This window comes from Hemiscyllium ocellatum, chromosome 4 (assembly GCF_020745735.1).
Source record: "Hemiscyllium ocellatum isolate sHemOce1 chromosome 4, sHemOce1.pat.X.cur, whole genome shotgun sequence".
Taxonomy (NCBI): Eukaryota; Metazoa; Chordata; class Chondrichthyes; order Orectolobiformes; family Hemiscylliidae; genus Hemiscyllium; species Hemiscyllium ocellatum.
The window spans coordinates 134,761,764-134,775,220 of NC_083404.1; the positions used below are offsets into that span (position 1 = coordinate 134,761,764).

General features: G+C 40.4%; 1 protein-coding gene across 2 annotated transcripts in view; it reads left to right on the top strand.

Annotated features, from left to right (window-relative positions):
- The window catches only part of stk3 (serine/threonine kinase 3 (STE20 homolog, yeast)), a 448,082-nt gene that overhangs the window by 125,142 nt on the left and 309,483 nt on the right, over positions 1-13,457 (top strand). For both annotated transcript variants that reach the window (XM_060823879.1, XM_060823880.1), the window contains exon 4: positions 1,520-1,634. In XM_060823879.1, the coding sequence (XP_060679862.1) occupies positions 1,520-1,634 (115 nt within the window). The remainder of the gene's footprint in view (positions 1-1,519; positions 1,635-13,457) is intronic.

A 13,457-nucleotide genomic window follows, 5' to 3' on the forward strand; every position in this document is an offset into this window, starting at 1 on the left:
ATTTTCTGTAATTCTTCAGTATACTGTATTTGCTGCACCCAGGGATTGAAGACAGACTGAGTGGCAGCTTTGCCCATCTCTTCAATTCACTTTGCAAGGGTGACTGTGAGCTCTCAGACACCTAAGATTTTAACTCTCCACTTCACTGTCACCTCAACCTTCTACTGTGTTCGTTCATAGGCACTTTACAGTTCTGTAGACTTAACATTAAGGTTGACAACTTTGGATTATAATGTCGGCTGCTTTTTTATTTTTTTGCTGACAACTGTCAGTAAGATTTCTACGTTTTCCATGAACGGTTCTTCTGGATGTATCTTTTGTTTCCTTTGTATTACCATCTTCCATATTCCCGGCACCATTATTTCTTTTGACATTTTTATAAACATTTCCCTTTGTTGTTCTTCTCCTCTCCTCCCTTTTCTACCTCTTGTACTTGCATTAAATGTACTACATTTCTAACCATTCTGGACCTATCGATGGGTCATCACAACCCAAAATGTTAAATTTCTTTCTCTTTGTACAAATGCTGCCAGATCTGCTGGGCATTTCCAGCAATCTGTTTTTATTTCAGACTACCAGCACCTGGAGTCTTTTTGCTTTTGTATGGATGTTATCTGGACATGGTTGCCAGCATGGTGGCTCAGTGGTTAGTACTGCTGCCTCACAGTGCTCGGTACCCAGGTTCAATTCCAGCATTGGGAAACTGTGTTGAGGGTTAGATTCTCTACAGTGTGGAAACAGGCCCTTTGGCCCAACAAGTCCACACCGACCCTCTGAAGAGTAGGCCACTCAGACCCATTTCCCTCTGACTAATGCACCTAACACTATGGGCAATTTACTATGGCCAATTCACCTGACTGGCAAGTCTTTGGACTGTGGGAGGAAACAAAAGCACCCAGAGGAAACTCATGCAGACACTGGGAGAATGTGCAAATTCCACACAGTAAGTCGTCCGAGGCTGGAATCAAGCCCAGGTCCCTGGCACTGTGAGGCAACAGTGCTAACCACTGGGCCACCGTGCCGCCTGGTGCATTCTCCCCGTGTCTGCATGGGTTTCCTCTGGGTGCTCCGGTTTCCTCCCACAATCCAAACGTGCAGGTTAGGTGAAATGGCCATGCTAAATTGTCCATAGTGTTCAGGGCTGTGTGGGTTAGGTGCATTAGTCAGGGGTAAATGTAGAGTAATACGGTAGGGGAATGGGTCTGGGTGGGTTACTTTCAGAGGGTGGGTGTAGACTCGTTTGGCCAAATGGCCTGTTTCCACACTGTAGGGATTCAACGAATGTTCTGTGTGGACAATTGAATACCATTGTGTCAAACTTGTTTGTATTTGTTTTCTACTGTAGCTGGATAAAGTGGATATCTGATAGGTCATTAGCGTTGTGGAGGGGGAGGGATGAGACTATGGCTGGCTGCCCCAGCTATCTATGATCTCTGTCTAAAGGAACTGAGGAACATTTGTGTGAAAGATGAGGAGAGTTATGAATTTTAACTCTGATTTTGTGCTCTTTCTTCCCCAGTGCTTATGTAGTGAATTACTATGGCAGCTATTTTAAAAATACAGATCTCTGGATAGTTATGGAATATTGTGGAGCTGGGTCTGTGTCTGATATTATTCGACTACGAAACAAAACTGTAAGTGAACTAAAAGTATTAATTTGGCTGAATTCAGTATTTTGTTTTCTTTGCAGTGCATTGTGTAAAGGTGTGACTTTATTGAATGATAAATGTAAGAAATCTTTCTTTAACCCCTGTCTTACAAAATGTATTTTCAGATTTAAGTCTCATTAAGTTATGCGTTCTGAAATGGAAGAATGTGGTTGCTAACTGGATTTGTGCTGGATGATTGCTGTTTTATTCTAATCAGTCAAGATTTATAGTAGATATGTGATCAAGATGGCTTAAAAAAATCAAGATCTTTTTCATGAAAGCTTATTGAAAGCAGGAGAAATATTTAATAGTACAATGCCCTCTTCTGAGTTATATTTGACATTACATACTAGTTACGAATTGCAAACATTTGCAGAGGTTTTACTCATAAATCAAGACTTGTTTATACCATTCTGAAATTTTGTGAAGGTATTCTTGTTGCTTCTAACCTTAATGGTGTTTTGTTTCTGACTGAAGGCAAATAACTTTTTAAAATGTGTAAGTGCTGAAAACTGTTCAGGGATTACTGATGACAGCTTCAGGGAACCAAGTTAATATCATTCAGCGCCTTTACTTTTAGTTATACGCAATAATGTTGCCTGCAGCTCGATTAGTAACACACTCGCCTCTGATTCAGATTTTTGTAGGTGCAAGTCCCTTTCTAGAAAATTGAAATCAAAACTTTGGATTTGCTGCAGAAGTGTTGCACTGTCAGAAGTACCATATTTTGGATGGGACTTTAAACGGAGGCTGTTTTTGCTCTTTAGGTGAATGTAAAACATCCCATTGCGCCATTTTGAAGCATGTGACCTGGCCAAAGTTTGCACTAAAACAATGCCATTAAAGTAGGTTTATGGTTAACATGCTGTTTGCAGGAGCTTTCTTTGTGGAAACTGGGTATTGTGTTTGATAGGCTCACAATAGAGACTACACTTCAAAAAAAGGGGTCATTTAGCTCAGTTAGCTGGATGACTTGTTAGTGGTGCAGAGTGATGCCAACAGCGTGGGTTCAATACCACACTGACTAAGGTTACCATGAAGGACTCTCCTTCTCAACCTCTACACTTGCCTGACCTATGGTGACCCTCAGGTGAAACCACCACCAGTTAAATCTTTGTAATGTGGAGCAGCCATATAGTTTGTAAGACTGGCAACTCGGCCTTACTGTACATGTCAAAAGTACTTTGTTTGCTGTAAGGTGCTTCTGAACTTCTTGAGATAGTGAAATGCACGTCTTTCTCATTGCACAAGGCTGAAGAGAAAAGAACAATCTGGCATCATTCCTTGTGCAATTTGGGACATTTTGCCATTGTTTTTTGCTTCCCTTCCTTGTGTTCCCTGTGTGCCCAGCACCTCTTCCAAGCTAGCATCGTCAATGATGTTTTGCTGAAAATCTTGAAATTCTTACTTGTGGGTGACTTTGGCAGATGAACATATTGTGCTGAGACAATAGTGCAGAAGCATGTTTGTATGATTTTACACTGGGTGAATTTCCAGACTGAATTAGAAAGCTGCTTGAATGAATTATCCTTTCTCCAGTTGATGAAGGCAACTCGTTCTTCAGTGGTCAGAGGTCCTCTGAGACAAAAAAAGATCTTGCAGAATGTTGACATGAGGATTCTGGAGTCATCCCAAAATAATCTTTGTGCATGAATACAATTTGCATTTATATATCTGCTTCAATTATAAAATATTCCAGAATGCTTCATTAACACTATCAGATACAATTTGAAACCAAACCATGTAAGTTTCAACTGTGGCTCAGTGAGTCACACTCTTACTCTGAAGTTGAAGTTGTATGTTAAAATGCCTTCAAAACTTATATTACGGGAATTGCTGTACTGTCAAAGATGCTCGCTTTCAGGTGAGCCATTAGGCCATTATTCTTTCTTCCTATTTTTTTCTTATTTTCCAGCATTTGGGACATTGCCTTGTATGTCTTGGCATCCCAAGTATATATCTAAATACTTTTTAAATGTCATGAGAATTTCTGCCTCTACCACCCTTATAGGCAGAGTTCCGGATTCCCACCACGCTCTGGGTGAAAAACAAATTTTCTCATCCCCTAACGTTGTACCCCTTACGTTAAAGAAATGCTCCTAGTTGTTGATCTCTCCATTAATGGAAAAGCTTCTTCCTGTGTATGCCTCTCGTTATTTCATAGACCTCAATCATACCCCCGTTAGTCTTCTCTGCTCCAACGGAAATAACTCATTCTATCCAGTCTCCATGGCTAAAGCTCTCCAGCCTGGTACTTTCTACAAATTACACAGTGCATTTGAGGTACATCCCAACTTAAAGGACAACTAAAATTCAATATTCTGTTGTCATATTTCCTTAATTTTGCATGTTCATTGTTAACTTCATGCTTTTTATTCACATCTCCGCCTTCTTACTGTTCTTTTGTCTTGAAGCTCAAAAATGATCAGTTTCTGTATCATCACTCTGAGAGTTGTGTTATTTTCAACCTGATGGTTACATTTAAAAAAAATCACATCTGGTATTTATTGTGTGTGCTTGCAACAATTTTTCTGATCTTTGTAATTTAGTTTGCTCTCACTGAAATAGTTCTATTGTGCCTTACAAAAAGCGAGAACTTTTTAAATAACTGGACAATGGTGAATTTCTGTGCTTTCAATATATGACGTACTGACTAGAGTTCAACATAAGTGCTAACGTCGTCCACAATGCCAAAATCTAAATATGTTTTAATAATATCCCAGGCTTTACTTGAATGGTGAGTAAAGCCGTATACCCCCAACAACAAATGTGCAAACATATAAGTAGGTAAACCCCTTGAACAAGAAAGGAATACATCAGTGAGCAAAACAAGAGATTTCCCAGGTGGGTGAACAAAGGATTGAATACCCCAATTCCTTTTAAAGAAATGTTATTTGCTATTGCTGTAGATTTTGAGTGATCTGTTTTCCACTATTTGTACGGTTACAATTTTTTTGTCTCCTTGTAAAGGATTGACTTTGCTAAGTGAAACACAGAGCATGCAGCACGTTAATCCCCAGTTTGAGGGAAACTTTGTCTGCTGAGTTGCTGAGCCTGACCTCCTGCCTCATGGGTTATTGGCACAGTTCCCTGCAGATGACTAAACAGCAATCCCAATGTAGCCAAACAGAGTCTGATCCAGGAAAGGCAGAGACTGAGACAGATACTGAATCTGTGGAGAGGGTTTATGCAGAGTGTGTTTCATCCATTTAACTATCATTCCATTGATGTCATCATACACACACCCATGATCAAACATGCGCATGCTCTCTCTCTCTCTCTCTCTCTCTCTCTGTGTTGAACTCTTTCAATTTGGGAACTATTGCTGACAAAGTTTATATGGTTAAAAAAAGGTATTATTCTTGCTTACACGTTAGCAGACCTTTGATTTTTCTTGAGCATCCCTGTTACAGCATAAACAGTAACACATTAAAAATGTGCAATAAAGTAGAATCATAGAAACATAGAAAATAGGAACATGGGTAGGGCATTTGGCCCTTTGAACCTACCCTACCATTCAGTATGATCATGACTATTCCCATTTTCTCCCCATACCCGTTGATCCCTGTGGCCATAAGACTTGTATGTAATTTCTTCTTGAAAACATTCAATGTTTTGGCCTCACCCGCTTTCTGTGGCAGCGAATTCCAGAAGCTCATCACCAGCATTCTTTCTAGTTTTCTTTTCTACATGGACCTCTAAGCGTAGCTTAGAAGGAACATTGCTCACCAATCTCTGGGTGAAGAAATGTATCTTCATCTCAGTCCAAAATGGCCTACTGCATATCCTGAGACTGTAACCTCTGGGTGAAGAAATTTATCTTCATCTCAGTCCTAATTGGCCTACTGCACATCCTGAGACTGTGATCTCTGGTTCTGGACTCACTGGTCATTGAGAACATTCTTTCTGTGCTTAGTCTGGGTAGAATTTATGGATTTCTGTGAAATTCCATCTCATTCTTCTAAATTCCAGTGAATATAATCCTAACTGATCCAGTAAGTCAGTGTTGTCATCTCATGAATCAATCTGGCAAACCTTTGTTTACTCCTTCCATAGCCCCACACACATTTTAAACATAGCTTAATTTATACAGTGTACCAGAGAGAAACCTAGGAAATACACTGTGGAATAATAAGATTCACAACCATCAGCTAATTCGTACATACAAATTGATGACAAGTTTCCTAATTTCTCTCTTCACAACTATGTGAATGAAAACTGCAATGTAAATTATGGCTTGCTTATGCTATTTTGATAAATACAGTCTCACATAATCCTGAACTGAAATAATTTGAATAGGGTTTCAGCAACCATATGGAAGAGGGTGGAATCTAGCATTCTACAAATTTTTAAATTTCCACTGTGTGTGTAACATTTAATGCTTTTCTGATTGTAAATTACCCAAACATCCTGAAATGATATTGCAAAAATTTTCAGAATCCTATCTACTGAATTATCTATTCACTTAAATGAACAGCAGGATTCAGCAAAAGAAATTTATAAATTGATTTTCTCAGAGTTCATTGTTCATGAATAATTTACAGTGTGTGTGAGACTTGGTGCAAACTTTAATGAAAAATGGACAACTTCAAAACATTTTTAGTAATTTTGTAGAATAACATGTTTTGAATTTCTGCAGTTTAAAGCAGTATTTCTCAAATTTATTTTATTACCTTCATAACTGCTACAATGTAAACCATTGTTATACAACATGTAAGGCTTCCACCAGTGTGACTGTATATGCTGATTGGTTATGCACACTACATAATTGACATCCAGAAAAGCACTGACATTTTAACATGCATGAATGACTGGACACTTAGTGGGCAACTAAAGACCTACTACGTGTAGGACCTTGGTGAGACCACACCTTGAGTATAGTGTGGATTTGGCCACCATATCTGGTGAAGATGTTCTAGCTATGGAAGAAATATAACAAAGGCTTATCAGATTGATTTCTCAGATGACAGGACTGATGTTTGAAAAGAGTGTAGATTAGTGCAGATTCGCTGCAGTTTAGAAGATTGAGGGGGGATCTCATAGAAATCTATAAACTATTTAAGGCAGTTGGGTTGTCAGAATGATTTCTTTCTGATGAAACTTTTGTGTATGTTGGTTAAAGTTTTTTTTAAACATTTGATGCTTATATCTAAAAATATTGGATAACGTATTGATGGGTGCCCTTAAACAAATTTTATATGTTCTTTGCTTTGTGTATGTTTCCTGTAATGAATGTGTCCAGATTGAGGCATGCTGATTGTTGACACCAAAGGAGACACACATCGATGAACAGCTTATGCCTGAAACGTTGATTCTCCTGCTTCTCGGATGCTGCTTGACCTGCTGTGTTTTTCCAGCTCCACACTTTTCAATGAGACACCCAAAGTGTCTGTCCTTATTTTCTCAGCATTTTAACTTTGTGACAATCTCTTGTCTTTTCCATGTAACCTTTCACATTGAATGATTTTGTTTTAAATAGAAACAATGCTTGATTATATTTAAATAACCATCCATTTGAATCTGTCTCAATCTGCACTTCCAAGCAGTACTAAGTACCTAAGTACTTCACTGTGTTTAAAAAGACAGTAGCTAAATTTGCAAAACTTCAAAACAAATTCTCAATCCATTTATAAGTTTTTCCCTATCCATTCTGTCAAGACCCCTCATGATTTTGAATCATATCCCCATCCCCTCCCCAAGGAAAACAGGTCCTGCTTCAACAATCTTTCCTCATACCTAAATTTTCTTATCTTTGGAGCAATTCTTATCAGCCTCTTTTCCACTCTCTCCAATGTATTTGCATTCTTCCTGTTGTTTAGCACCTGTTTCTCCTGAATTTCCCTGAGCCTTTGTTGCAGTGCAGCCACAGTGATGATGACCCCTGCCACAGCTGAATCCATTGGCCATGGGTCGAATGAACTAGTGTAGGGACTATCAAGTTCATTGTAATGTGAGTAGTCAGCATTTGCATCATTCTCAAATTGCAGTTTAACATAGTCTACCATGCATTAGGACTTGGAAGATCCCAAACTAGTCTTGGAATGAGTCTACATGGACATTTTGGCATAGTGAACCTGTTCTGATGTGTATAGCATAAGCATTGTGCATAAATAAGGTAGGGCATTGTAAATGTAGTAGGATTACTGAAGCCTTGCAACTCTGCACCTGATACCACCCGTGAAAGGCAGCATCACGGATAAGAACATGTTAAAAATACTCATAGTTCAGGTGAGAAGAACTCAAGTCAGTGCTCTTGTACAGCCTATGAGACCTTGAATTCTTTTGTAAATTGTGGCCTCCAGGTGACACTTTTAAGGTTGTTCCTGATTATTTCTGTTTCACAGCGATGAATGTGAGCAATTGAAATGACATGGTCGCAATTATCTGTGGCCAGGACACGTAATCCACATTGTTGGTCACGGAATATGGTTCATAAGAATGATTATGAATTACAGATGTCTTCAACCTGTACTGTACAATGCCTGATGAATGCAATTGCAAATTGAAAGCGCTCGCGCAGCTCACAGGTCTAGCTGATATGATCAGTCAGAGAGAAAAAAACGACTCCTCATACTCTGGTTGCAGCCATGTCCATAGTGTATTTGCAATTTGAATGAGGGTGGATGGCATTACAATGGCAAGGTAGGTTGCAATGGCAGAGTGAGTTCATGGCTCAACCTAGTAATCTAGGCATCCCCCACCCCCCCACAACCCAAATTTTCATATTCCTTGTTTCCTGTTTTCACTGTTAACCCCATCAGTTTCAACATGTTCCCATCTAACTCTTTCATTTGTGCCTTCATCACCCAATATCCTCTAAGCCCTGGTCCTCCATGTCAACCATCATGCTGCACTGTCCTCGCTGCTCCATTTAAGTCTGGCAGTGAGCATTGATGACTCCCCACAATAACTAGTGTCCTACAATGCACTATCATCTCCCACCTTTATGTTGTTGCCTTGCTTCACAATTATTGTCTACTTTGTATCCCAGTATGCAACCTCATCCCCATAATTGACTTCTACAATTATCTTACCACATCAGGAGCTTCTGATAACTCACCTTGACTTTTAGTGAGTGTATCCCCAGGACTGACCATTGCCACTTCTCTGACTGACTTAGGAGGACTTCCCTTACTTAAGAGTGACTAGATCCCTGATTGATCTCTGTACAGCTTCCCCACTGACCTAATGTAAATTCCCAGGCTGGGTGCATTCGACATGCTGATTTGACTTTGGCCTACCCCCCAAACTGCAGTGATATGGAACCTCTGGGCCCTGACTGCATCAAGCAGTTGACTGATTGCATCTAAGTCTCTGGACTGAGATTAAAAGTTACCCTTGACTAACTATGCCAGGACTCAATAGACAATAGAAAATAGACAATAGGTGGAGGAGTAGGCCATTTAGCCCTTTGAGCCAGCACCACCATTCATTATGATCATGGCTGATCATCCACAATCAGTATCCTGTTCCTGCCTTATCCCCATAACCCTTGATTCCACCATCTTTAGGAACTCTGTCCATCTTTTTCTTGAAAGTATCCAGAGAATTGGCCTCCACTGCCTTCTAGGGAAGAGCATTCTATATATCCACCACTCTCCAGTTGAAGAAGTTTCTCCTCAACTCTGTTCTAAATGGCCTCCCCCTTATTTTTAAACTGTATCCTCTGGTTCTGGACTCACCCATCAGTGGAAACATGCTTCCTGCCTCCAGAGTGTCCAATCCTTTAATAATCTTACGTGTCTCAGTTAGATCCCCTCTCATCCTTCTAAACTCAAGTGTATACAAACCCAGTCGCTCCAATCTTTCAATATATGATAGTCCTGCCATTCCGGAAATTGACCTTGTGAACCTATGCTGCACTTTCTCAATAGCCAGAATGTCCTTCCTCAAATTTGGAGACCAAAACTGCGCACAATACTCCAGGTACAGCTGCAGAAGGATCTTTTTGCTCTTTTACTCAATTCCTCTTGTTATGAAGGCCAGCATGCCATTAGCTTTCTTCATTGCCTGCTGTACCTGCATGCTTGCTTTCATTGACTGATGTACAGGAACACCTAGATCTCCCTTTACTTAACTTTACTCCTTTTAGATAGTAATCTGCCTTTCTGGTCTTGCCACCAAAGTGGATAACCACACATTTATCCATATTAAACTGCATCTGCCATGCATCCGTCCACTCCCCTAGCCTGTCCAAGTCACCTTGTATTCTCATTACATCCTCCTCAGATTTCACCCTGCCACCCAGCTTTGTGTTACTTTTAATGCCTTCATCTATATCATTAATATATATTGTAAACATCTGTGGTCCAGCACCGAACCTTGTGGTACCCGCCTGCCATTCCAAAAGGGACCCGTTTATCACTACTCTTTGCTTCCTGTCAGTCTGCCAATTTTCAATCCAAGTCAGTATTTTGCCCCCAACACCATGTGCCCTAATTTTGCTCACTAATCTTCAATGTGGGACTTTATCAAAGGCTTTCTGAAAGTCCAGATACACTACATCCACTGTCTCCTTTGTCCATCTTCATAGTTACATCCTCAAAAGATTCCAGAAGATTAGTCAAGCACGATTTCCCAGACGTAAATCCATGCTGACTCTGACCTATCCTGTTACTGCTCTCCAAATGAGTCGTAATTTCATCTTTCATAATTGACTCCAGCATCTTTCCCACCACTGACATCAGGCTAACCGGTCCATAATTCCCTGTTTTCTCTCTCCCTCCCTTCTTGAAAAGTGGGACACTATTAGCCACCTTCCAATTTGCAGGAACCGATCTTGAATCGATAGAACATTGGAAAACGGTTACAAATGTGTCCACTATTTCTAGAGCCACCTCCTTAAGTACCATGGGATGCAGGTACCAGGGACTTATCAGCCTTCAGACCTAACAGTCTATCCAACACCATTTCCTGCCTAATATCCTTGAATTATGACATTCCCCCTTGACTTAATCAAAGACTGCTCCCCTTAGACTTTGAGACATGGCCCTTTTGGCTGAAGCATATGCAGCTTTTTTACCAAATAAGCTGCTGGTGCATACTGTAGGTATGGCATTGATGGAGCACAGTGCCATACAATGACATGTCTGACTCTATAACTGATCATTGGTGACAACTACGACAAGCTGCCTGGCTTTATGTTCATATTAAATGGCAACGCACTCCATAAGTACTATCAGCCTTTAACTGTTATTTAACTTAATATTTGGATAATTATTCTGAGTTGATCAGTGATGTGATGAGGATAGCAGATGTCCAAATTTCAACCTCTGTGCACTGGGGTGCAGGGTGTTGCTGGCCATGGAGCATAGCCTAGCAAGTTGATGATTGCTGTCTTGGATGGAGGCCCAGAGGAACGAGCAGCAAGCTGGAACCACTAACTACCCACTCTGACTTTCATGTCAGGATTTGTCACTGCCTAGTTTTTGTCTTCCATGTGGGAGAACAGGTAATTGCATAAACATGATTCATAGAGTTGTACAGCATGAAACTGACCTTTCGGTCCAACTAGTCCATGCCGAACGTGAGAAGTAATGTGTTATTAGTAGGATATAAATACATGTCATTTTGAAAATAATCTATTCACAGGATGTGGGCTTGGTCAGCATTTATTGCCCACCCTAGTTGTCCTTGAGAAGGTGGTGGTGCGCTGCATTGTTGAACTAATAGTCCATTTAAAGTTGGTACATCCATGTTGCTGTTAGTGATATTGACCCAGTAGAAGAATTAATGATATATTTCCAAGTTAGGTTGGTGCATAACTTGAAGGGAATTTGAAGGTGGTGGTGTACCCATGTATCTGCTGCTCTTGTTCTTGTAGATGGTAGAAATCATAGGTTTGGAAGGTACTGTACAAGGAGCCTTGCTGAATTTCTGCATTGTATCTTGTGGATAGTACATGCTGCTGTTACTGAACATCAGTGGTGAAGGGACTGAATTTTTTTTGGATGAAATGTCAATCAAGCAAGCTGCTTTGTCCTGTATGGTGTCAATTTTCTTCAGTGGCCTAATCCAGGCAGTTGTGAAATATTCAGAACAATACTGTTGTACCATCTTAATGTTCAATGAAGTCATGGCTGATCTGATAATCCTCAACTAAGCTTTCCCTGTAAACTTTGATTCCCTTATTTATTAAAATATCTGTCTGTCACAGCCTTGAGTATACTTAATGACCTAATCTCTATAGATTGCTGCTATAAAGATTCCATAAATTCATCTCACTGTAAGAGGCGGAATTGCTCCTCTTAGCAGCTTTAAGTAGGTGAACCCTTATTCTGAGATCATGCTCTTTAGTCCTGGACTGTCCCACAAGGGGAAACAACATTTCTGCATCTACCCTGTCAAGTCCCTTGAGAATCTTGTATGCTTCCGTAAGGTTGCCTCTCATTCTTCTAGATTCTATTGAGTACAGGCCCAGCATACTCAACCTCGGCTCTCTGCCTTTATTCCTGATGAAGGGCTTTTCGCTGCTCCTTGGATGCTGCCTGAACTGCTGTGCTCTTCCAGCACCACGAATCCAGAATCCCTTCTAAGTCAATCTATTCACACGTAGGATCAGCTTTGTGAGTCCTTCCTGCCATGTCTCCAGTGCAAGTATACTGTTGACGGTATTACATGACCTGATGAGTGCCTTGTGTAGTTATTGCAAGGTATTCCTATTTTTATAATCTATTTCCTTTGAAATAAAGGTAATATTCCATTTTCCCAGTTGATTGCTGAACTTGTATGCTAGTTATTTTGTGATTTTTGCACAAGGACTCCTGGAGCCCTCTGTAGTAGCTCTCTTTAGTCTTTCTGCATCTAAATAATATTCAGCACCTCCATTCCTCTTGCCATAGTGACGAAGCTCAGATTTTTCCTCCTTATATTCCACCTACCAGGTTTTAACCCATTCACTTAACCTGTCTATATCACTGTACAGGTGCTTTGTGCAGCTCAGGAGGTATAATTAGTAGGCTGCTCTGGGAAGATTGCTCAGCTAGACTCAATGTGAGTAAATATGGCTTGGCACTTCTAATTGGTCTTGCACTGCTGTCTTAAAGCCTACTGGAAAATCCTGCTCATTGTTCTGAATTGTTTTCAGAAAAATAATTATCTTATTTAACACTGGAAAGTACCTCATTAAATCATGGGTTCTCTTCCAAAATTAAGTCGACAACCTAACCCCTTGTAGACCCACCTACAATCCATTAAGCCACTCGTTTCAAACCAATCAAAATGGGGAAAAGAAAATTTGTGGATGCTGGAAATCTGAAATAAAATGAGAGATTGCTGGAATAACTCAGCAGGTCTGGCAGCATCTGTGGAAAGAGAAACAGAATTAACTTTTCAGACCCAGAGACCCTTCTTCAGAACTGATTGTAATTGGGAAAAGGTTGATATGTATGCTTTTGGTGGGCGAGGTAAGAATGACAGTGAGAGTTAACAATAGGTAGAGATACAACCCAGAGAAAGAGAGAAAACAGTTGGGTAGACAAAGATATGTGTAGAGGTCAGCCTGGGAGAATGAATAGCTGACAATGGGAAGCATTAATGGCTGACAATAGGTTGTTTGTGGTAGCAGCCCATATGATGACAAGGCCTGGTGTGTAGGTTTGGGGCACGTACATGGGAGAAGGTGCTCAAGCCCCAAAATTGTTGACTCAATATTGAGTCCAGAAGGTTACATAATTCCCAAGCAAAACATGATGTGCTGTTCTAGCTTGCGCTGAGCTTCACTGGAGTACTTTAGTAAGCAGGAGACAGAGAATTTAGCCAAAGAACATGGTCTTGTGTTGAACTAGCTCAGATCATTTTTGCGGACGG